Source organism: Ranitomeya variabilis, chromosome 1, assembly GCF_051348905.1.
Source record: "Ranitomeya variabilis isolate aRanVar5 chromosome 1, aRanVar5.hap1, whole genome shotgun sequence".
NCBI classification, from domain to species: Eukaryota; Metazoa; Chordata; class Amphibia; order Anura; family Dendrobatidae; genus Ranitomeya; species Ranitomeya variabilis.
In genome coordinates this window covers 794,286,406-794,312,771 of record NC_135232.1, presented here as the reverse complement: position 1 = coordinate 794,312,771, position 26,366 = coordinate 794,286,406, and the positions used below count along the sequence as shown (strand labels likewise).

The 26,366-nt window shown below is 40.3% G+C and overlaps 1 protein-coding gene across 1 annotated transcript in view; it reads left to right on the top strand.

Annotated features, from left to right (window-relative positions):
* Positions 1-26,366, top strand: part of ACER1 (alkaline ceramidase 1) — a 43,982-nt gene that overhangs the window by 6,497 nt on the left and 11,119 nt on the right. The window contains exons 2-6 of the mRNA XM_077273460.1: positions 1,149-1,245; positions 17,090-17,204; positions 19,090-19,228; positions 20,252-20,389; positions 25,256-25,393. Of these exons, the coding sequence (XP_077129575.1) occupies positions 1,150-1,245; positions 17,090-17,204; positions 19,090-19,228; positions 20,252-20,389; positions 25,256-25,393 (626 nt within the window). The 5' untranslated portion in view covers position 1,149. The remainder of the gene's footprint in view (positions 1-1,148; positions 1,246-17,089; positions 17,205-19,089; positions 19,229-20,251; positions 20,390-25,255; positions 25,394-26,366) is intronic.

Below are 26,366 nucleotides of genomic sequence, written 5' to 3'. Positions count from 1 at the left end.
ATTTAACATGTTAACAGCTGTGGGAGGATCGCAATTTCACCCACGGCTGTTAGGGGCACATTACATGTGCCTGAAAAAATTATGGCTCCGGCGTAAAGAGGGGATGGCTTGTGTAACTCTACTGGACTTCCGGTTGTGCGCATTGTGCCTTTGAAGCTGGGAAGCATACACCCGGCAACAGAGGCGCAATGACATGTCTCAAGAAAGTGAGGTTTGCAGAGAGCTGTTAATGATGCAGGCTCTTGCAAATCATGTTATCACACCCACAGTGGCGTGATAACATTCGGAGAGGGCCGACTACTCTGGGGAAACCAATGCCTGATTGATTAGTCAAAGGCCTAATTAGCATAAGAAAAACGAATTTATAAATACTTTTTTAAACATGGATTTAAGTGACTAACATAAAGGGCTGGTTAGGCAGGGAATTTAGTTAAACATATAGAAATGCTGGGCTAGAGGGCATGACAGGTCCCCTTCAATAAGAGTCAAAGCATTGACCATACATTTTTCAAAGAATCAACAAGAAAATAACCAAATTAATAAATCAGGGACACATTTTTTTTGAGAATATCTCTTTAACTTCTTTTCATTTAGAACATGTCTTGTAAAATACAACCAAAAACTTTATTAAGTTCATAGTAAATAAATTCTCACGCCAGAAATAATTGAGAGTTAAAATAAAAATAGAAAGTTTAAAAAAAAAAAAAAAAAAAAAATAGAAGTTACAGTAAAAATGGATGCAAAACATAGGCAAAAATGTTTTCTGTGCTGCTTTAAAAGATACTGAGCTTTTCTTTCTCAGACATTCATATCCATTCTAGATATACTTTGGTATCCTTTGTCTCAGGATGAATGACACAATGTATCAGCGTGCTATCAGTTTTTACATATGAAGGTTTTTATGATTCCCTGAAACAAATCTGCTATCATGAAAACTACAAGGAATAGTAGCTGCCAGCAGCTGCCAATGACTTAGACAGAGTAGTGGAATGTAGGACTCTGCTACACTTTTGATCACAAATTGTTCTATTGAAACAAATGTCATGAATGCATTATTGTGCAAAAGTGTGGATGTTAGACGTTTACAAGAAAAGATAGTTGTCATTTTAAAGGTACAATACTGTGTTTATATTGTCTTTCCAATTTAGCATGCCCCCAAGTATATTTGCAAGGCATAGTTCTGAGATTGACTGGTGTGAAGCAAATTACTTACATTCAGAATATGTTGCAGAATACTACAACACGGTAAGTCCCTTCAAGCTGCATACAGATTTCCGCTTTCCTATCCATCCCCAAAGTGCCTGTAAACTCAAAAATTGTATGTAAGTCTTCCCTATATGCAATGCTTATACCCTATTGATTGGCTTCTTCTTAGCTCAGCTGTAATACACCAAATTCCAAATGATTATGCAAATACTATTTTCTCTGATTTTCCTAAATGGTCCATGCAAATTTGTCAGTACAATGTTCAAATGATCAACCGTTAGAGTATAATTATAGCGCCATTTATTCCATGGCGCTTTTCATGTGATAAGGGGTATACATAATAAAAAACAAGTACCGTAATCTTAAATAATACAAGTCATGACTGTTACAGGAAGAGAGAGGAGTGAGGGTAGAGCAGGTTGTGTAGCGGTTTGGTGGTTACTGCAGGTTTTAGGCTGTTATAAATCCTGTCTTGTTGGACAAACTGCCAATGATGACAGTATTTAAAAAAAAAAAACAACTAATAATGAGCTTTTCCCAATTATTATGCACAACACAGTTTCCAAACATTTTTTAGATTGTAAATAATTGTCAATAATCATTTGTTGAATTTTCAGCATTAAGAGGTCACAGTTACTGAAATCAAAAGCTTTTTCAATCAAAAACATCTTAACCCTTTAACGACTGTCGATACGCCTTTTAACAGCGGCAGTTAAGGGTAAAAATAAATAAATAGTAAATCAAACCCCCCTTTATCACCTCCTTAATTAGGTAAAATAATAAAATAAAAAATGTATTTATTTCCATTTTTCCATTAGAGTTAGGGTTGGGCTAGGGTTGGGCTATGGTTAGGGTTGGGGCTAGGGTTATGGTTGTGGTTATGGTTGGGATTACGGGTTGGGATTAGGGTTAGGGGTGTGATAAGGTTGTGGTTAGGGTTAGGGTTGGGGGTGTGTGTGTTGGGGATACGGTTGGAGTTAGATTCTAGCCAATTTTGTATTCAAAAAGTCAAACTGTGCTCTCTCCCTTTTGTGCCCTGCCATGCACCCAAAAAGTGGTTTTCCCCCACATACGGGGTATAGGCGTACTCAGAGAAATTACACAACAAAGTTTGTGGTCCATTTTCTCCTGATACCCTTGAGAAAATAAAAAATAATTGTTGCAAAGTAAATTTTTTGTGAAAAAAGTTAAATGTTAATTTTTTCCTTCCACATTGCTTTAGTTATCGTGCAGCTGAAGGGTTAATAAACTTCTTGAATGTGGTTTTGCATACCTTGACGGGTGCAGTTTTTAGAATGTCACTTTTGGGTATTTTCTGTTATATTGACCCCCAAACTCACTTCAAATGTAAGGTGGTCCCTAAAAATATGTTTTTTTTGTAAATTTTGTTGGAAAAATGAGAAATCGCTGGTCAACTTTTAACCCTTATAACATCCTAACAAAAAAATTATGTTTCCAAAATTGTGCTGATGTAAAGTTGACATGTTGGAAATCTTATTTATTAACTATTTTGTGTGACACCATTCTCTGATTTAAGGGTACAAAAATTAAAAGTTTAAAAATGCAAACATTTTCAAAATTTTTGCCAAATTCCGTTTTCATAAATAAATGCAAGTTATATTGAAGAAACTTTACCACTAACAGGAAGTACAGTATGTCACGAAAAAACAATCTCAGAATCAGTGGGATACGTTGAAGCATTCCAGAGCTTTAGCTTCATAAAGCGACCGTGGTCAGAATTGTAAAAATTGGCTTCGTCATGAAGTACCAAATTGGCTCTGTCACTAAGGGGTTAAGAGGCCAAGTGATATGTTAACATGAGACCCCTTCTTTGATATCACCTTCACAATTCTTGCATCTGTTCTTGAACTTGTGGTGGTTTTGGCTAGTTTCTGCTTGAATATCTTTGCAGGATGTCCAAATATCCTCCCAAAGCTGCTGTTTTGATGTGAACTGCCTCCCGCCCTTATAGATCTTTTGCTTGAGGATACTCCAAAGGTTCTCAATAAGGTTGAGGTTAGGAGGATGGTGGCCACACCATGGAATTCTCAGCTAATGACTTATGGTTAATGAATTGTTGTGCATGACTTTGATGACTTTGCTACGGATGGCACAGTTCTTTTTCTTATAACATGGAAAAAAGTGGTCAGTCAGAAACTATATACTTTGCCCTGGTCATTTTCACACCTTCAAGAACCTTAAAGAGGCCTAAGAGCTCTCTCCCCATGATTGTGACCCAAAACATGACTCCGTCACTTCCTTGCTGACTTCGCAGCCTTGTTGGAAGATTCCACCAACCATCCACTACTCTATCCATTTAGACCTCATTTGTAAACAAGAGTGCTTTAAAGTTAGTCTTTGTGTGTGTCTGTGCCCACTGCAACAGTTTCTGCTTCTGAGCACTGTTTAGGAGTGGCCAATTAGTAAGTTTATTTATAATGGCAAGCCTCTGGAGGATCCTGAGGTACCAGCAGCTTCAAATACCTGTTTGCTTCTTTGAAAGTGGTATTTTAGCAGCTGCTCTCTTAAGGTACCGTCACATTAAGCGACGCTGCAGCGATCTAGACAACGATGCCGATCGCTGCAGCGTCGCTGTTTGGTCGCTGGAGAGCTGTCACACAGACAGCTCTCCAGCGACCAACGATCCCGAAGTCCCCGGGTAACCAGGGTAAACATCAGGTTACTAAGCGCAGGGCCGCGCTTAGTAACCCGATGTTTACCCTGGTTACCATTGTAAAAGTAAAAAAAACACTACATACTTACATTCCTGTCGCGTCCCTCGCCTTCAGCTTCCCTGCACTGTGTAAGCGCTGGCCGGAAAGCAGAGCGGTAACGTCACCGCTGTGCTCTGCTTTACGGCCGGCCGGCGCTGACACTGGGGGACGCAGGGAAGCTGACGCTGAGGGACGTGACAGGAATGTAAGTATGTAGTGTTTTTTTTTTTTTACTTAACAATGGTAACCAGGGTAAACATCAGGTTACTAAGCGCGGCCCTGCGCTTAGTTACCCGATGTTTACCCTGGTTACCAGTGAAGACATCGCTGGATCGGTGTCACACACACTGATCCAGCGATGTCAGTGGGTGATCCAGCGACGAAATAAAGTTCTGGCCTTCTAGCTCCGACCAACGATGTCACAGCAGGATCCTGATCGCTGCTGCGTGTCAAACACAACGATATCGCTATCCAGGACGCTGCAACGTCACGGATCGCTAGCGATATCGTTGTTAAGTTGTTCAGTGTGAAGGTACCTTTAATCCAATGAATTTCTCTGGCAGAAACCTTCCTCATTATGCCTTTATTTGCACAAATCCATCTGTGCTCTGTATCAGCCACAAATCTCTTCACAGTACCATGATCATGCGTAAGTTTTCGTGAAATATCTAATGTTTTCATACTTTGTCCAAAGCATTGCACTAATTCACGCTTTTCAGCAGCAGAGAGATAATTTTTCTTTCCAATATTATTTGAAACCTGTGGCCTGCTTAATTATGTGGAACTTGATAATTTAAGAATATCAGCCAATAAAAAAGCATTATACTATAAGATTATAATTTTGTTTTATGTAGTTGGGTTTTTTAAAACTTATAACAGTAATGAAAAGGCCTAGTTTAGCTTTAATGTACACACATTTGTTTGTTTGTTCTTCATTGTCACATTCCAGGAGTCATTCGTTTTGTATTTTTTTTGTACATGTAGCTGTATAAGCCTTGTAATTTTTGTAGGATGAGATGTATTTGGCAGTGGAACCATTTTGACGTACATACAACCTAATACTTAACTTGTATTATCTCTTAATAGGAAGAAAGGAAACTCCCCACAAATGTAGCTTTTTTTTTACATTTTTAATTTTTACAATTTTCATTTGCTGCATGCTTAAGTAATGGGCTTTATTCTTTTGGGTAAGCACGTTGATGGTGATATCATATTTTTATAGCTTTAGCTATGCCTTATTACTTTTATAAAATAAATACACTGAAAAAAATATATTTTTTTGATGTAGCCATATTCTGAGGATCATTAGTTTGAACATTTTGTTTATTTTTCCAAGTAATTTTCATTGTACCCATTTTATTTTTAATAGAAAAAAAGTAGTCAGCTTACCGAAGCTTTATAAAGTTTGAGCCACCTCCGCCTTCAGCTGGATCATTTTTCCTCTTGCTTCCATTTTATTTTTAGGTATATTTGACTTTATTACTTTTTATTACACCGTTTGTGAGGTGAAATAAATATAAAGAAGCAATAATTCTGTATTTTTTTGTTATTTTTTTTTCTAGACAGAACTCAACATTCAGTATAATTAACATGCAACTATTTTACTGCAAGTCAATACTATAATTACAATATCATTTTTTTTAAACATTTTATTAATTTTACTAACAACCCCCACTTTTTTAATGTAAAAAGAAACTACAGATTTTATTGATAGTTTTTTTTTTGTACTACTTTCTTAATACATACACATTTTTATCATTTTTTATTTCATTGTATATGAGGCGAGATAAAAATGGCAATTCTCTAATAGGTTTTTTTTGCAGCATTAAATGAGCATGATAACAATGTTGTACTGTTTTCAAAAGTTGTCAGGTTCAGTTATGAAATTAGCCATTTCTTAATGATTTTGACCTCATGAATTCAAATCTGACAATGGAAATTTTAGTTGGCTCTTGTTTTTTATGATATCAAAGAGTTTTCCTTTTACTGCTACATATACAATGCAATTATAATATTTTGATTTTTCAAAATGTCTGCAAAAAATGTTGGCTGTTCCTTTAGTTTGGATAAGTTGTATAGTAAACAAAAAGTTGGTTTGACAACTTTTTTTTTTTGTCTTGGTCAAAGAAAGACAACAAAAGAAGTAGTTCTTAGGCTTTATTCACACCAGTCTTTTTGCATCAGTATTTCATCAGTATTTGTATGCCAAAACCAGAATTGTTTCCAAAACACAGAACAGGTGAAAATCTTTCAGTTATGTTGTTCTCTGTAAGTTTTCCACTCCTTGCTTTAGCATACAAATACGATGAAAAATACTGACCTGTGAATGAGGCCTTAGGGTATGTCTCCACGGTACGGATGGGCGGCGGTATCGGCGCAGCGGCGAAGCCGCTCGGCGCTAAGCCCCACCCCCTTAATGGGACGCGATCATGCCGGATGTGTTAACTCTTCACATCCGGGATGATCGCTCTCTCCCATAGGACCCTGTGATATGCCTTGCGGGGACGCTGCGTCCCCGCAAGGTGTACGGGCATGCTGCGATCTGAAAAGACGCGCAGCATGTCCGTAGTCGCAGGGCCGCCGCGTGCGGGTTTCCACGCATAGTGGAGACAGGATTTCATCAAATCCCCTCCACTATGCAGGAACATCTGGACGCTGCTTGTTTGACGCTGCAGCGCTGCGCAGCGTCAAACAAGCAGCGTTTCCTGAACGTGGAAACATACCCTAAGAGAGGAAGGAAAGTGAACAATTCTACTGGATAAACTCAGTATTAAGCCACAATCAAATGTTCTGTATTTGTTCAGTATTTTACATTGGTTTTGTAAGTCAAAACCAGGACTGGAACAACCATAGAAAGAGTATAATGGAAACGTCACCACCATGTATTTATTTTTCACTCACTCCTGGTTTTAGCTTAAAAATACTAACCAAATACTGAACGTGTGAACATGGCCTTTACGTTCACCCACCTAATTGATTAATATTTACCAATCGGCAGTTTTATAACCTCTTAATGTCCGAGCCAATTTTGACCTTAACCCGTCTGTGACCTTTGACGTACTATCCCGTCGAGGTGACCTGGGCCTATCTGACCCTCGACGGGATAGTACGTCATAGCCGATCGGCCGCGCTCACGGGGGGAGCGCGGCCGATCGCGGCCGGGTGTCAGCTGACTATCGCAGCTGACATCCGGCACTATGTGCCAGGAGCGGTCACGGACCGCCCCCGGCACATTAACCCCCGGCACACCGCGATCAAGCATGATCGCGATGTGCCGGCGATGCAGGGAAGCATCGCGCAGGGAGAGGGCTCCCTGCGGGCTTCCCTGAGCCCCCCGCAGCAACGCGATGTGATCGCGTTGCTGCGAGGGTCTTACCTCCCTCCCTGCCTGCTCCAGACCCGGATCCAAGATGGCCGCGGATCCGGGTCCTGCAGGGAGGGAGGTGGCTTCACAGAAGCCTGCTCAGAGCAGGCACTGTGAAGCAGCCTGCACTTCAATCAGATCGGTGATCTGTCAGAGTGCTATGCAAACTGGCAGATCACCGATCTGTATTGTCCCCCCCTGGGGCAAAGTAAAAAAGTTAAAAAAAAAATTTCCAAATGTGTAAAAAAAAAATAAAAAAAAATATTCCAAAATAATGAAAAAAAATATATATATTATTCCCATAAATACATTTCTTTACCTAAATAAAAAAAAAAAAACAATAAAAGTACACATATTTAGTATCGCCGCGTCCGTAACGACCCGACCTATAAAACTGGCCCACTAGTTAACCCCTTCAGTAAACACCGTAAGAAAAAAAAAAAAAAAACGAGGCAAAAAACAACGCTTTATTATCATACCGCCGAACAAAAAGTGGAATAACACGCGATCAAAAAGACAGATATAAATAACCATGGTACCGCTGAAAGCGTCATCTTGTCCCGCAAATAACGAGCCACCATACAGCATCATCAGCAGAAAAATAAAAAAGTTATAGTCCTGAGAATAAAGCGATGCAAAAATAATTATTTTTTCCATAAAATAGTTTTTATCGTATAAAAGCGCCAAAACATAAAAAAATAATATAAATGAGATATCGCTGTAATCGTACTGACCCGAAGAATAAAACTGCTTTATCAATTTTACCAAACGCGGAACGGTATAAACGCCTCCCCCAAAAGAAATTCATGAATAGCTGGTTTTTGGTCATTCTGCCTCACAAAAATCGGAATAAAAAGCGATCAAAAAATGTGACGTGCCCAAAAATGTTACCAATAAAAACGTCAACTCGTCCCGCAAAAAACAAGACCTCACATGACTCTGTGGACCAAAATATGGAAAATTTATAGCTCTCAAAATGTGGTAACGCAAAAAATATTTTTTGCAATAAAAAGCGTCTTTCAGTGTGTGACGGCTGCCAATCATAAAAATCCGCTAAAAAACCCGCTATAAAAGTAAATCAAACCCCCCTTCATCACCCCCTTAGTTAGGGAAAAATAAAAAAAAAGTATTTATTTCCATTTTCCCATTAGGGCTAGGGTTAGGGCTAGGGTTGGGGCTAGGGTTAAGGCTACAGTTAGGGTTGGGGCTAAAGTTAGGGTTAGGGTTGGGGCTAAAGTTACGGTTAGGGTTTAGATTACATTTACGGTTGGGAATAGGGTTGGGATTAGGGTTAGGGGTGTGTCAGGGTTAGAGGTGTGGTTAGGGTTACTGTTGGGATTAGGGTTAGGGGTGTGTTTGGATTAGGGTGTCAGTTATAATTGGGGGGTTTCCACTGTTTCGGCACATCAGGGGCTCTCCAAACGCGACATGGCGTCCGATCTCAATTCCAGCCAATTCTGCGTTGAAAAAGTAAAACAGTGCTCCTTCCCTTCCGAGCTCTCCCGTGTGCCCAAACAGGGGTTTACCCCAACATATGGGGTATCAGCGTACTCAGGACAAATAGGACAACAACCTTTGGGGTCCAATTTCTCCTGTTACCCCTAGGAAAATACAAAACTGGGGGCTAAAAAATAATTTTTGTGGGAAAAAAAAAGATTTTTTATTTTCACGGCTCTGCGTTATAAACTGTAGTGAAACACTTGGGGGTTCAAAGTTCTTACAACACATCTAGATAAGTTCCTTGGGGGGTCTAGTTTCCAAAATGGGGTCACTTGTGCGGGGCTTCTACTGTTTAGGTACATTAGGGGCTCTGCAAACGCAATGTGACGCCTGCAGACCATTCCATCTAAGTCTGCATTCCAAATGGCGCTCCTTCACTTCCGAGCCCTTCCATGCATCCAAACGGTGGTTTCCCCCCACATATGGGGTATCAGCGCACTCAGGACAACTTGGACAACAGATTTTGGGGTCCAATTTCTCCTGCTACCCTCGGGAAAATACAAAACTGGGGGCTAAAAAAATAATTTTTGTGGGAAAAAATGTTTGTTTTATTTTTACGGCTCTGCATTATAAACTTCTGTGAAGCCCTTGGTGGGTCAAAGCGCTCACCACACATCTAGATAAGTTCCTTAGGGGGTCTACTTTCCAAAATGGTGTCACTTGTGGGGGGTTTCAATGTTTAGGCACATCAGTGGCTCTCCAAACGCAACATGGCGTCCCATCTCAATTCCTGTCAATTTTGCATTGAAAAGTCAAACGGTGCTACTTCCCTTCCGAGCTCTCCCATGCGCCCAAACAGTGGTTTATCGCCACATATGGGGTATCAGCGTACTCAGGACAAATTGTACAACAACTTTTGGGGTCCAATTTCTTCTCTTACCCTTGGGAAAATAAAAAATTGGGGGCGAAAAATAATTTTTGTGAAAAAATATGATTTTTTATTTTTACGGTTCTGCATTATAAACTTCTGTGAAGTACTTGGTGGGTCAAAGTGCTCACCACACCTCTAGATAAGTTCCTTAGGGGGTCTACTTTCCAAAATGGTGTCACTTGTGGGGGGTTTCAATGTTTAGGCACATCAGGGGCTCCCCAAACGCAACATGGCGTCCCATCTCAATGCCAGTCAATTTTGCATTGAAAAGTCAAACGGTGCTACTTCCCTTCCGAGCTCTCCCATGCGCCCAAACAGTGGTTTATCGCCACATATGGGGTATCAGCGTACTCAGGACAAATTGTACAACAACTTTTGGGGTCCAATTTCTTCTCTTACCCTTGGGAAAATAAAAAATTGGGGGCGAAAAATAATTTTTGTGAAAAATATGATTTTTTATTTTTACGGTTCTGCATTATAAACTTCTGTGAAGTACTTGGTGGGTCAAAGTGCTCACCACACCTCTAGATAAGTTCCTTAGGGGGTCTACTTTCCAAAATGGTATCACTTGTGGGGGGTTTCAATGTTTAGGCACATCAGGGGCTCCCCAAACGCAACATGGCGTCCCATCTCAATTCCAGTCAATTTTGCATTGAAAAGTCAAATGGCGCTCCTTCGCTTCCGAGCTCTGTCATGCGCCCAAACAGTGGTTTACCCCCACATATGGGGTATCGGCGTACTCAGGACAAATTGTACAACAACTTTTGGGGTCCATTTTCTCCTGTTACCCTTGGTAAAATAAAACAAATTGGAGCTGAAGTAAATTTTTTGTGAAAAAAAGTTAAATGTTCATTTTTATTTAAACATTCCAAAAATTCCTGTGAAGCACCAGAAGGGTTAATAAACTTCTTGAATATGGTTTTGAGCACCTTGAGGGGTGCAGTTTTTAGAATGGTGTCACACATGGGTATTTTCTATCATATAGACCCCTCAAAATGACTTCAAATGAGATGTGGTCCCTAAAAAAAAATGGTGTTGTAAAAATGAGAAATTGCTGGTCAACTTTTAACCCTTATAACTCCCTAACAAAAAAAAATTTTGGTTCCAAAATTGTGCTGATGTAAAGTAGACATGTGGGAAATGTTACTTATTAAGTATTTTGCATGACATATATCTGTGATTTAAGGGCATAAAAATTCAAAGTTGGAAAATTGCAAAATTTTCAAAATTTTCGCCAAATTTCCATTTTTTCTGCAAATAAACGCAGGTAATATCAAAGAAATTTTACCACTATCATGAAGTACAATATGTCACGAGAAAACAGTGTCAGAATCGCCAAGATCCGTTGAAGCGTTCCAGAGTTATAACCTCATAAAGGGACAGTGGTCAGAATTGTAAAAATTGGCCCGGTCATTAACGTGCAAACCACCCTTGGGGGTGAAGGGGTTAATGACCAAGCCAAATTTTACAATTCTGACCACTGTCCCTTTATGAGGTTATAACTCTGGAACGCTTCAACATATCTGATTGATTCTGAAATTAGTTTTTCATGACATATTGTACTTCATAATATTGGCAACATTTCTTCAATCTGACTTGCATTTATTTGTGAAAAAAAATGGAAATTTGGCAAAAAGTTTGAAAATTTTGCAATATTCAAAATTTCACTTTGTGACCTTAAATCAGGGAGTTATGTTACACAAAATAGTTTATAAATAATATTTCCCACATGTCTACTTTATATCAGCACAATTTTTGAAACATCATTTTTTTTGTTAGGAAGTTAGAAGGGTTAAAAGTTGACCAGCGATTTCTAATTTTTCCAACAAAATTTACAAAACCATTTTCATTTAGAGACCATATCACATTTGAAATGAGTTTGTGGTGTTTATATGATAGAAAGTACCCAAAAGTGACACCATTCTAAAAACTGCACCCCTCAAAGTGCTCACAACCACAATGAAGAAGTTTATTAACCCTTCTGGTGCTTCACAGGAACTGAAGCAATGTGGAAGTAAAATATTAACATTTAATTTTTTTTACAAAAATTTTATTTTAGACCCAAACTTTTTATTTTCACAAGGGTAACAGTAGAAAATAGACTCCAAACTTTGCTGTGCAATTTCTCCTGAATACGTTGATAACCTTATTTGTGAGGGAAATCTACTGTTTGGGCACACAGCAGGGCTCAGAAGACAAGGATCGCCATTTGACTTTTTGAATGCAAAATTTTCTGGAATAATTAGTGGATGCAATGTCGTGTTTGGAGGGCCCTGATGTGCCTAAACAGTGGAAACCCACCACAAGTGACCCCATTTTGGAAACCACACACCTCAAGGATTTTATCCAGGGGTATAGTGAGCATTATTAACCCACAGGTGCGATACAGAATTTGATAATATTAGATCGTCATATTGAATATGTCCTCATTAGTGTTGAGCGTAAGTGCTCGCTACTCCAGTTTGCATCGGGTGCTCAGGTATGCAACAAATAGCGCTGGTGCTCAAGTGACATGCTCAAGTCCCAGCCCCGCATGTGATTTGCAGCTGATAGACACCCCAAAAAAACCATGCGGGGATCCGTGATACTATGTGCATACCCGAGTACCCAATGCAAACTCGAGTAGCAAGCACTTGTGCTCAACACTAGCCATCATAACGTCATTTGTTTTACTTTTGAAAAACCCAAATTCTAACCCTAACACAACACTAAAACCAACAATAACCCCAACTGCATAGAATGGAAAAAATATACAGTATTTTTCAGACTATAAAATGCACTTTTTCCCAAAAAAATTTGGGAGGAAAATGGGGGGTGCGTCTTATAGTCCGAACGCAGGCTTACCGGGTGGTTGCGGCAGTGGTATAGCAGCGTCCCTTCCTCAGGGAACCGGCGGTGGTAGAGGTGTGGTGATGCTGAGGCTCGGTGTCGGCACTGGGTGGTGCAGCGTACATTGATGGTTTCCCTGTGGCCATCATCCTTGGGCCGCCGGAGGCAGCACGTGAGCAGATTGAGATCTTGGCGGCCCTCGGCTTCAGGAAAATGGCCGCCAGAGGCCATGCATGCCCAGATTGAGATCTCGGCGGCCATTTTCCTGAAGACGAGGGCCGCTGAGATCTCAATCTACGCACGCGTGGCCTCAGCAAGATGGGTGCCGAGAAACCAGTGATGCACTCGACTTTGCTCACCGTGGAGACCGGGCCACGGCGTCGCCACATTTGTGCCACCGGCATCCTGAGGAAGGGACCCTGCTCCATGCTCTGCCTCACTGCCGACAAAGGACCGGCAGCATCGCACTGCTGGGATACCCAGGGACTGCAGCATTGCCCCACTTCTGCCACCGCCAGCTTCCTGAGGAAGGGACCATGCCTCCGGTGACCCCACTCTACCACCGCCGGCCCTCTGGTAAGATACCTTAAATTTTGACAATAAAATGGACCCCCATCTTATAAAAATCTTTTTTCTGCTATTTTCCACTATTTTTCTGCTATTTTGGGGTACGTCTTATGGTCCGGTGCATCTTATAGTCTGGAAAATACAGTATATACAGTATATTTTATCATTTTTATCTAAGTGATGACAAAGATGGATTTGACATACTATTTTATTTATGCTGATCACTCTGATGGGGTCTATCACAGCGATCAAAAGGAACTAATAAGAAACATTTCCTATTGTTGCCGGATACCGGACAGCAGATCTCGGCGGGTGTGCTGCTCATGTGCCCGCATTTTTTTTCCAAGAAGATGAGGATGAGCCGGGAGATGGATCAGGAGGGCTTGGGGATGGCGGAGGTATCGGAGTATCTAGGGAAACATCATATCTCTCTCCTGTGACATGTATATCATGTCAGAAGAGAGAGAAATCATTGAAACAGTGGGCACACTTTTTTTTAATTCACTGAATAACAGTGATCACGTGATTGGGCACAGGAAAATCTGTCCCTGACCATGTTCTCCAGAGTCTGAACTATCTCCGGTAGCTGAGACCATGGAGATTTTCCGACTCAACAATAATATTTTGTGAAAATCAAAAGATCACTCAAACCGATGAACGAGCGTTTTGCTCATTTATTGGGTGATCATCTACCAGTTTACACTGAAGATTATCATGAAATGAGCATTCTGATGAAAACACGTTCACAATAATCTTGCAGTGTTAGGCTACATTTCTGCACCTACTATTTAAATTAGGTTACTTGCAATTTTTCGCTGTGTTTTTGTGTTTTACACTGAGTAAAAAAGAAGCACAATGGGTATGAGATTTCTATAAATCCCATCCACTCTGCAGGATCTGTAAGACACTGCATTTTTGACACAGAAAAAATAGAGAAATCACAATAAAAGCTCATTGTGGCAACATACAGAGGGTAAAAAAAGTATTTAGTCAGCCACCAATTGTGCAAGTTCTCCCACTTAAAAAGATGAGAGAGGCCTGTAATTGACATCATAGGTAGACCACAACTATGCGAGTCAAAATCATAAAACAAATACAGAAAATCACCTTGTCTGATTTGGTAAGATTTATTTTGCAAATTATGGTGGAAAATAAGTATTTGGTCATTAACAAAAGTTCATCTCAATAATTTGTTATATATCCTTTGTTGGCAATGACAGAGGTCAAACATTTTCTGTAAGTCTTCACAAGGTTGGCACACAGTGCTGGTGGTATGTTGGCCCATTCCTCCATGCAGATCTCCTCTAGAGCAGTCATGTTTTGGGCCTGTTGCTGGGCAACACGGACTTTCAAATCCCTCCAAAAGGTTTTCTATGGGGTTGAGATCTGGAGACTGGCTAGGCCACTCCAGGACCTTCATATGCTTCTTACTAAGCCACTCCTTTGTTGCCCTGGTGGTGTTCCACCCCTATGCTTCACAGTAGGTATGGTGTTCTTTGGATGCAACTCAACATTCTGTCTCCTCCAAACACGACGAGTTCTACTTTCGTTTCATCAAACCATGTGACATTCTCCCAATACTATTCTGGATAATCCAAATGCTCTTTAGCAAACTTCATATGGGCATGGTCATGTACTGGCTTAAGCAGGGGGATACATCTGGCACTGCAGGATCTGAGTCCCTGGTGGCTTAGTGTGTTACTGATGGTAGTCTTTGTTACAGTGGTCCCAGCTAGATGCAGGTCATTCACTAGGTCCCTCCGTGTGGTTCTGGGATTTTTGCTCACTGTTCTTGTGATCATTTTGACCCAATGGGGTGAGATCTTGCGTGGAGCCCCAGATCGAGGGAGATTATCAGTGGTTTTGTATGGCTTCCATTTTCTTTTATTGCTCCCATAGTTGATTTCATTACACCAAGCTGCTAGCCCATTCCAGATTCAGTCTTCCCAGCCTGGTGCAGGGCTACAATTTTGTTTCTGGTGTCCTTCGACAGCTCTTTGGTCTTCACCATAGCGGAGTTTGGAGTGTGACTGTTTGAGGTTGTGGACAGGTGACTTTTATACTGATAACAAGTTTAAACAGGTGCTATTACTATAGGTAATGAGTAGAGGACAGAGGAGCTGTCTTAAAGAAGAAGTTACAGGTCTGTGAGAGACAGAAATCTTGCATGTTTTTAGGTGACCAAGTACTTATTTTCCACCATAGTTTGCTAAATAAATTTTGCCAAATCAGACAAGGTGATTTTCTGGATTTGTTTTCTCATTTTGACTCTCATAGTTGTGGTCTACCTATGATGTCAATTACAGGCCTCTTTCATCTTTTTAAATGGGAGAACTTGCACAATTGGTGGCTGACTACTTTTTTCCCGACTGTAGCCTTAATACACCTTTACAAAGGCTCCATTATCTAATAAACAACATAACTGGTATTTTAGTAAGCTGTACTTTAGCCCTGCCTTTGCTGCAGTAGAAATGAGGTCTGCCTACACTCAGTGATGAGCCTCTGACTTGTGTTATTACACAGCAACCAATCTAACGGGACATTGCTACTAAGACAAAGGAGAAAGCAATGGCCTGAAACTATCATTTACAGGAAGTATGTCTCAGACTACCACAAGAAAGAACAGTTTTTGCTACCATACTAGCTAGCTAAAAGAAGGTTAACCATATACTGTCGTCTCACTGGACATGCTGCTTTCCATTAGGTTGTGGAAAGTCATTGGCCTCGATTCCTCAAAGTGTTTATGCATATCTAATGCTACAAATCTTATGTCAATGACTGAAGTAAGATTTGTGGTGAGGCCCCCTTAAATGAATCAGGCTCTTAACTCACCAGCGACATTGTATCTTTACCCCGGGATCACAATCCTGGGACTTCTTCTGTCTAAAGGTACCTTCACACTCACACGCAACTTTACAACGAGAACGACAACGATCCGTGACGTTGCAGCGTCCTGGATAGTGATCTCGTTGTGTTTGACACGCAGCAGCGATCTGGATCCTGCTGTGATATCACTGGTCGGAGCTAGAAGTCCAGAACTTTATTTGGTCGTCAGGTCGGCGTGTATCGTCGTGTTTGACAGCAAAAGCAACGATGCCAGCAATGTTTTACATGGAGCTAACGACCTGTGAGAACGATAAATGAGTCACCGTTACGTCACAGGATCGCTCCTGCATCGTTGTGGAGCTGCTGTGTTTGACGTCTCTACAGCGACCTAAACAGCGACGCTGCAGCGATCGGCTCGTTGTCTATATCGCTGCAGCGTCGCTGAGTGTGACGGTACCTTTACAGCATTAAATTCCCCCTGGTATCAAAGGTATGGCAAATTGAAATGCGTGCAGCAAGTGTTTGCAGTGGCTCAATGAATCGTTTACATGCTGCTGATAATAGCGACTGCTGCATAATAGGAGGGTGGCTGGGTGATTGCTGCCCCATTCATGTCATTGTGTCCATTTAGCGAAATTTCAATGTGCCAATGGTTGCAGTGACAACTGGAGGCCTAATAATGAATTACCTAAATTGTCCTAAACTGGTTATAATTACAATTGCATTAATCTTCACAATCTTCAAAACAAAAATTATGGACACTGGGAAAAAAAAGCTCTTGTTTTTGCAGACAGGTCTAAGAATTTACAGATGGCTGGCAACCCTCATCTATGCATGCATTCTATGTTCTTTGACATGTTTTAGTGGAGGTATACACATAAATAGTGCACTCATTTGCTTTTTGAAATGCAGAAGTGATCAAAATGACAAATTCATTTTAAATTAAAATAAATAAAATCATGCAAAAGGCACAACGTTAAAGCAATAATTATGCCTTACTTTAAATTTGATTGTGATATGCATCAAGATATACACAAAGAAATGCAAAAATAAACATTGGTAAATCAATTATATTGTTAACTGTTTTATCATCATCATTTTTCATAACTGTTACATTTTATTTATGTATAGCTATTATATTCTCTCAGTTGTAAACATTTTTTTTAGGTCAGTCCAAAACATGAAACTGTCATTTTTTTAAATTTCTTGCAGGTTACTAATATTGCATTCCTTCTTGTTGGGCCCCTTATGATGTATCTCTTACATCCATATGCCTGTCGACGAAGCTTGACTGTCCATCTAGTCTGGATTATGTTCATCATGATTGGTTTGTACAAAATACATATTCTTACTTTTTTCATCACACAATATTCTAATTTCTAATTAACTAATAATTTAATATGTTTATTCATGATTTTCTTTTATTTATTTTTTTACTTAACCTTTCACAACCTTTGTATAATATTTATATCAAAGTCTGTGTTCCTGCCTTTGAAGTGGGAACGCATGCTGAGCTCACATCTTTCCCACACATGATGACTAATCTAATCAGTCATCATGTGCCTTTAACAGCTGCGGATGGTGTGGTGCTCCGCCCGTGGCTGTTAAACAGTTAAATCCCACTGTCTATTCCTTATAGCTGGATTTAACAGGTGACTGACAAAAGTGCATAATTCATTCTGCCCATCGGCGCCAGTCACATGATCACAGGGTGCCGATGGGTTGTCATGACAGCCGTCGGTCTGCTGAAAAACCCTTTGCCTATCATTACAATACTCCTGTGAACACCGGCTTGTGTCCGGTGTTCTTTGGAGATTTTGATTTCTGCTATACATAACAGTGCTGGATCCCTGCTGTGTATAGCACAAGCGATAAGACGATCACAGCTTGAAGTCTCTAAAGGAGACTGAGATAAAGTAAAAAAGTTTTTAAAATTTAAAAACACACAAAAGTTCAAACCACCCTCTTTTGACCCATTAAAAATAAAACAATTGAAAACCCTATACATGTTTGGTATCTTTGTACTCGTACTGACGTGGGGACTCATATTGCCTGGTCAGGTTTACCATCCAGTGAACATGGTAAATTAAAAAAAAAAAACAATTGTGGAATTGCACTTTTTTTGCAATTTCAACGCACTTTAATATTTTTCCCCACTCATCATATGATAAAATGGATGATGTCAATCAAAAGTACAACTCCTCCCTCAATAAAACAAGTCCTCATACAACTTTGGGGACGAAAAAATAAAAAGTTATGGCTCTTGGGATAAGGGGAGGAAAAAATAAAAGCGTAAAAATGGAAAATTACAAGATCATTAATAGGACTTTTCACCAATTTTTTCTTGTTGCACTGGACACTGGATGTAATGGTGGCTGCAGAGCGGAATAAAATGTTTTTTTTTTCTTTCATTTCTCTGTTGGGGAGGTATTTGGCACCCAATGAGTTAACTATTTTAAAAGGGGGTGTTATCAGATAGTTTTCACTGGGGGACATGTACTTCTCCCTGTATAATGTTGACCACTCAAACAGGCAGCAACACTTAAAGGAAAGAAGAACACCCCACACCATAGCTTAGAGAATCTTTCTCAGTGAGTGAAATGTAATGATACATCCCTTATCTTTTGGTCTACCCTCCTGCATGAATCGGTGTAGGGGAAGAGGCAGTGCAGCTAAGTTCAACTGTGTAACATTACAAACCCTAAAAAGTTAGCTAAATAAATGCCAAATAATTTGAGTAACAATATATCCGCAATGAAGGGAAAGGAAAAAAAAACAAAAACGTTTAATTCCGCTCTGCAGTCACTATTACATCCTGTGTCCAGTTCAGCATGAAAAATTTGGTAAAAGGTCCTCTCTGCAGCATGGGAGAAGCCCAGAGGGACTGAAGGTGGCAGGACCCAGTGATCTCGCCAGCTTCAGCGTGGCACAAGGAGGCTGTAAAGCATCGAGCCTTCTCATGCTGCACACTCCTTACCTGGATAATCAACCACTCTGAGATTGCAGGGTGGCCAATACCTAAGCAACGAGTGGTAAACTATAGAATTAGGTATCCTTCAATTCTAGGGGCACGGAGAAGATTTTTAACAGTAGGTTGCTTGTAAAGTTGCCTGTTTTTATAAGCACTTTGCAGTTTTAACCATTATAGGACTTGAGATAACCCCTTTAATGTTGTAACACTAGATAACTTTATAATATTGCTTAAACAATAGGTCTATTCTCCATGTATTACCACATGACGTTGAGCTTCTTTGGACAGTTACTGGATGAGATCTCTATCTTGTGGGTTATTTGTCTTGGCTATTCCATCTGGCTTCCCCAGCCTTACTTTCCAAGATTCATCAAAGGCAGGTAGTATTGCGCTATTCTACTTTATTAATGCCGAATATATTCTCAATGATTAGTGGTTGGTGGTAAAATAATTTATTGCTGCTATAGAGGGAAATCACTAGTTTTAGTTGTAGAGCTCCAACCATTACAAAGATATATTAAGATGCAAATTGCCTCTTCAGAGGCAAAGATATATTAAGACATCAGAACATAATATTGGAGCTATTTAGAATAATTAAAAAGGTATCCAATGACAGAAAGTCTCCCATATATGACGTTATTCGTAATAATTACATATAAGTTTGTTTTAAACGTTATAGCTATTTATTTATGTTTTTAAATGTCTATGGGTCGTGGCCATGTTGTAGGCAGATTTTTTTTACATGTTTGTTAAGACAGTACAGTAGGGACTGTTATGATGAGCAGCATCTTAAAAAAGCACTCCTATCAAAATATGTATCCATTTGGTATATTGCAGTCATCATATTATACAGTAAACATCCGAATCCTGTTTTTCTGGGCATTTGATGGAGTCACTGGCAAGTGGATAAAATGTGATGTGAACCCACCCTTAGATCAATACATTCTTCAGAAAGTTCTAAAGTATTATCTCCTTTCCTAAAGACGAGGGAGAACATACAGAGTCTTTTATGTAGGACTTCAGCAATATATAGAATCATGGAATGGTAGAGTTGGAAGGGACCTCCTGGGTCATCTGGTCTACCCCCCCTAAATCTCTCTTCTTCGAATGAGATGACTCTGCTGATTTTACGCAGCAAGGTTTAATAAGGCTCTACATGACACAGAAAATGTTCCAATGACTTTCGTGAAAAATTGAACATTTAAATCATGATTTAGTCAAATAAAAATAAAGAAAAATGTCATTTTTTCAGGATACATAATTTGGTTTTGTCCTGAATGGGATTATAACATACAGTAAATGCAGATTTTATGAGGCAGTTAAACATCCAGTTTTATTCACTGTCTACAATTTGATGAGATAATATTTTCATGTGAATAACATTTCTTGTATTATGTATATAGGAGTGAATTTGGTGCTGCCATCTTTGTTGTGGCCATCGTTAGCACACTGATGTCACTTGTAAAGCCTACAATCAATGCTTATGTCTTGAACAGTATAACTTTTCATATACTGTATCTACTTGTAAAAGAAATAAGAAAGTAAGTATTCTAGGCACCATCCCCAAAATTTCCCAAAAATATAATTGTGTTTTGTGGAGGCCAAGAATTGAACATTTTCCCATGTACATGACTGTTATGTCCACGTTCTATACAACATATCTCCAGTATTCAGCAATGTGTAGTCCAAACAATACAAAGTAGATGCCTTTCATAAATACTGACTTAAAGGGAATCTGTCTGCAGGATCTTACCCCTATACTATTTGTATGTACATGTAGCTCTTTCAAATACAAGTCCAAATAAAACATGGAAAGTTTGTGGTCCATATCCGCACTACCATACCAGCTTGCGAAGAAACGTCGGACGCCAGAAGTATTATAAAATAACGGTTTATTTTACTTTCTACGCGCTTCAAGGTGTAATCCACTTTTTCTTTTCAGAAATAGAAAACCATATACACTATATAAACCGTGTAATACCCTGTACATATGTATATGGAGGTGAGGTCTGAAATAGGGTGCCAAAAAAGGTCACATGACAGTGTCTGATGTGTCAGAGTTCATAGGGAAGGCACATGATGTGGCTAAATAATACTTCTGGGGTCCGACGTGTCTTCACAAGATGGCAGCGCGGCTATGGACCACAAACTTTACATGTCTTATTTGTTCTATTGGTGAAATCGCCCGTGGATCCGCAGCAGCCTTTCAAACCTGGACAAGGTCAGCATACATTGATACAATTTCTGATATTTATCAACCAGATAAGACGCTATCCTTGCTCTATTTTTTTCCTTCTCAGCTTTTTTTGCATTAAAGGCAAGCAATACTTATACGTGGCCAGTCAGCTTCTTCATTAATTAGAAATCAGGGTATGAATTGAAAAGTAAATGATGCTTCAGACCCGAACCTCTGTCACTCCAGCTCGATTTCCTGCCTAATGCTGCCTCCTCCAGCGTCTTTGATGTATGACTTCAGGCAAATGAGCCGTCAGTCAAGCAGGAAGAACTTGTACATGCCAAAAGCACTTCAGCTTCATTTACATATCAATCTCATTTACATATCTGCTTTCTCAGTAATGGAGGAATGGGCTGGTCATGTAAATACAGGTCCTTCTCAAAAAATTAGCATATAGTGTTAAATTTCATTATTTACCATAATGTAATGATTACAATTAAACTTTCATATATTATAGATTCATTATCCACCAACTGAAATTTGTCAGGTCTTTTATTGTTTTAATACTGATGATTTTGGCATACAACTCCTGATAACCCAAAAAACCTGTCTCAATAAATTAGCATATCAAGAAAAGGTTCTCTAAACTACCTATTACCCTAATCTTCTGAATCAACTAATTAACTCTAAACACATGCAAAAGATACCTGAGGCTTTTAAAAACTCCCTGCCTGGTTCATTACTCAAAACCCCCATCATGGGTAAGACTAGCGACCTGACAGATGTCAAGAAGGCCATCATTGACACCCTCAAGCAAGAGGGTAAGACCCAGAAAGAAATTTCTCAACAAATAGGCTGTTCCCAGAGTGCTGTATCAAGGCACCTCAATGGTAAGTCTGTTGGAAGGAAACAATGTGGCAGAAAACGCTGTACAACGAGAAGAGGTGACCGGACCCTGAGGAAGATTGTGGAGAAGGACCGATTCCAGACCTTGGGGAACCTGAGGAAGCAGTGGACTGAGTCTGGCGTGTGCAGGAAATGGGCTACAGGTGCCGCATTCCCCAGGTAAAGCCACTTTTGAACCATAAACAGCGGCAGAAGCGCCTGACCTGGGCTACAGAGAAGCAGCACTGGACTGTTGCTAAGTGGTCCCAAGTACTTTTTTCTGATGAAAGCAAATTTTGCATGTCATTCGGAAATCAAGGTGCCAGAGTCTGGAGGAAGACTGGGGAGAAGGAAATGCCAAAATGCCTGAAGTCCAGTGTCAAGTACCCACAGTCAGTGATGGTGTGGGGTGCCATGTCAGCTGCTGGTGTTGGTCCACTGTGTTTCATCAAGGGCAGGGTCAATGCAGCTAGCTATCAGGAGATTTTGGAGCACTTCATGCTTCCATCGGCTGAAATGCTTTATGGAGATGAAGATTTCATTTTTCAGCACGACCTGGCACCTGCTCACCGTGCCAAAACCACTGGTAAATGGTTTACTGACCATGGTATTACTGTGCTCAATTGGCCTGCCAACTCTCCTGACCTGAACCCCATAGAGAATCTGTGGGATATTGTGAAGAGAAAGTTGAGAGACGCAAGACCCAACACTCTGGATGAGCTTAAGGCCGCTATTGAAGCATCCTGGGCCTCCATAACATCTCAGCAGTGTCACAGGCTGATTGCCTCCATGCCACGCCGCATTGAAGCAGTCATTTCTGCCAAAGGATTCCCGACCAAGTATTGAGTGCATAACTGAACATTATTATTTGATGGTTTTTTTGTTTGGTATTAAAAAACACTTTTATTTGATTGGTCGGGTGAAATATGCTAATTTATTGAGACAGGTTTTTTTGGGTTATCAGGAGTTGTATGCCAAAATCATCAGTTTTAAAACAATAAAAGACCTGACAAATTTCAGTTGGTGGATAATGAATCTATAATATATGAAAGTTTAATTGTAATCATTACATTATGGTAAATAATGAAATTTAACACTATATGCTAATTTTTTGAGAAGGACCTGTATATTGCTGGAGTTGCCTTTCAAAAAGCTACATGTGCATAGAAATAGTTTGGGGGGGGTTAAATTTTGCAGTCAGATTCCCTTTAAAGTGCTGCACGTGAATGTTACCAATGATTTTATGTTCAATAATTGCAGTAAATGCAAATATTTTGGGGTTGCTCACTTCTCTAACAGCAAATGTCCTTGGTTCACACAGGACAAAAGCTGCTGCCTAAAGAGTCTAAAGGTACCGTCACACTAAACGATATCGCTAGCGATCCGTGACGTTGCAGCGTCCTCGCTAGCGATATCGTTTAGTTTGACACGCAGCAGCGATCAGGATCCTGCTGTGATGTCGCTGGTCGCTGAATAAAGTCCAGAACTTTATTTGGTCGTCCGATCGCCGTGTATCGTTGTGTTTGACACCAAAAGCAACGATACCAGCGATGTTTTACACTGGTAACCAGGGTAAACATCGGGTTACCAAGCACAGGGCCGCGCTTAGTAACCCGATGTTTACCCTGGATACCAGCGTAAAAGTAAAAAAAAAAAACAGTACATACTCACCCAGCGTCATACCTCCCCCAGCGTCTGCTTCCCACACTGACTGAGCGCCGGCCCTAAAGTGAAAGTGAAAGCCGCTGTGCTGTTAGGGCCGGAGCTCAGTCAGTGTCAGGAAGCAGAAGCTGGGGGACGCGCAGGTGAGTATGTACTGTTTGTTTTTTTTACTTTTACGCTGGTAACCAGGGTAAACATCGGGTTACTAAGCGCGGCCCTGCGCTTAGCAACCCGATGTTTACCCTGGTTACCCGGGGACCTCGGCATCGTTGGTCGCTGGAGAGCGGTCTGTATGACAGCTCTCCAGCGATCAAACAGCGACGCTGCAGCGATCGGCATCGTTGTCGCTATCGCTGCAGCGTCGCTTAATGTGACGGTACCTTAATAGCTGTGTATTCCACTTTCCCCATTGATAAAAAAATGTTTTTCGCTGATCCAATTGTGCAACTTCAGAAGGAATAACTGCTAAATAATTATCTGCCGATTGTTGCCAAAAGGGTCACCATTATTTTGTAAAACACTTGACATGTAAGATATTGGAACGGTGTCTGTGTGATGAAACCCTAGAGATTGAAAAAAAAAAAAAAAAGGGGGCACAGCACACACACTTTGCTAATGCCCTTTTACGTCTGATCTGCTCCTGTAAAGGATTTTCTACTGGACCGTACACTGCTTGAGGAGAGCAAAACCAAACAGAAAACATAGCAAAGCAGTTCTTGATTTCTTTTAGTGTTACTTAAAGCCAGAAAGTTGCCATTTGAAATGACTTTAGCTTTGTGCCATGTCTGTGATCTGCTTTTTTTTTTTTTACAAAATTAAACAACTGAATGAACATTCTCCAAGGCCGGTGATTCCATAATTTTTGCCAGGGGTTGTATAACCCCGACTCTCCCTGTATACTCCCCAAAAACCTTTTTAAGGTTCTCCCACGCTGAATGTTAATCATGTTGGTTGGGTCCAAGAGGCATCCGTTTTGGGCTCTTAATCCCTCCTACTGGCTACTGCTTGCCATCTTCCTGCCTTCATTGATGTGGATGGTGCCTCCTGCATCATCCACATGGCCGAGCAAAATCTCACACTGCGCAGAGAAATTGCCAGCTTGCGCCTGCGCACTATGCTCTGCCCTGCTGTGGGCAAAGCCAAAAACTTCAGTGCGCATAGCAATGGTGGCAAAATAGTTCAGGTACATGAGCTGAAAAGATGTGTGCCGTTGAATGCACACTCACGTTTTCAGCTCTGCTCACAGTAGGACAGAGCATAGGGCGCAGACGGGAGCCAGTTCTCTGTGCAGGAGGCATCATCCACGCCAATCAAAGCAGGAGGACGGCAAGCAGCAGCCGAGAGGAGGCATGGAGAGCCCAGAATATACGCCTCTCGGACCCAACCAACAGGATTAACATTCAGGGCAGGAGAACTTTAAAAGGCGATGAAGACGGTGATAGTTTTAGTTGACACATTATAAAACTGGTGACAGGTTCCCTTTAAGTATAGGACCAAGTTTTCTATGACAACTAAAACATGAAAATCCTAAGAGATGGACAACATATACAGTCCCAATTTACTAGCCTAATTTAGAGTAATTATAATTTAACAATGTAATTCGTGACCATCTTGTATCCATATCTTATCAAGTATATTAACGATGACATTTGTCCAAATTATTCTCTTGATATTTCATCCTCAGGTGCAGTGATCGTGAAATTATTCATCTGACCTTCGTGTCATTTTGTCTTTGGCTAGTGGCTATTTCCTGTTGGCTCAGTGATCGCCTTTTCTGTAATTTCTGGAAAAGGATTAACTTCTGCTACATGCACAGCTTCTGGTAAGGACTGATCTGGTTTTCTGCAATCATGTAATCATGAAATCTAGACTCAGCTATCTTGGCTTAGGTGCTCTCATATCGCGCCGGCCAACTGATGGTCGGGAAGATGTCAATCTGGCATGTCCAATTTCAATCTGTGGATTTCATTGTTCTTCCAGAGATAAGTGGTTGGCCGACGTGTCAGCCAGCGGCTGTCTCATAGAAAACACTGGAGTGCTTGGCTGAATGAGCACTCCTATGTAAACGAGAGTCATCTGAGATGGCTGTTGGATGAATGATTGGCCGGAGCATCGTTCGGCTAACAACCATCTGATTGGTATAGGGGCCTCTAGATACATGCTTCTCAACAGAGCACAACTTTTCCCAAAAAGGATATAGAAAAAAAATATGAAATAAAAAAATATCAATACCACACCAAAAAATCCTAGCTGGTATGGAAAACCACAGAAAAAGAGTCAAGAGTATATTTAACAAAATATTATCAATTTATTAACATTATAAATATACACAATTACATCAATCCAGAGTAGCACTACCAAAAGCAGGTTACATGGGGATTTTGTGAACCAGAGTATAGCATTATTTACAACTCAAATACATTAATTAAAAAAATGAATACAATTATTATGTGCTGTGTATGATGTAGGAGCACACTAAATGCAAGGGAGTCACGATTGCCACGTTCTTAGTTAGTCCCATAAGGGGTCAAACTCCAAGTGGAGAGGGAACATGAATATAATGATTAATTCTTATAATAAAGTGCCATGGTGCATATTAGTGCATATTAGCTAAACTAAGTTAAATAAGTTAAACTGACGAACAAGGGTGAAACACGCGTAGACGGCAGGCCTGGGTTTATTTTTTGTGGAATACCATGTAAGATATAGCGCAGGCACTTGCACTTTAACTATGGATACTTTTCACTAATATGCACCGTGGCGCTATATTGCAATAAAATGCAATAACGGGCGAT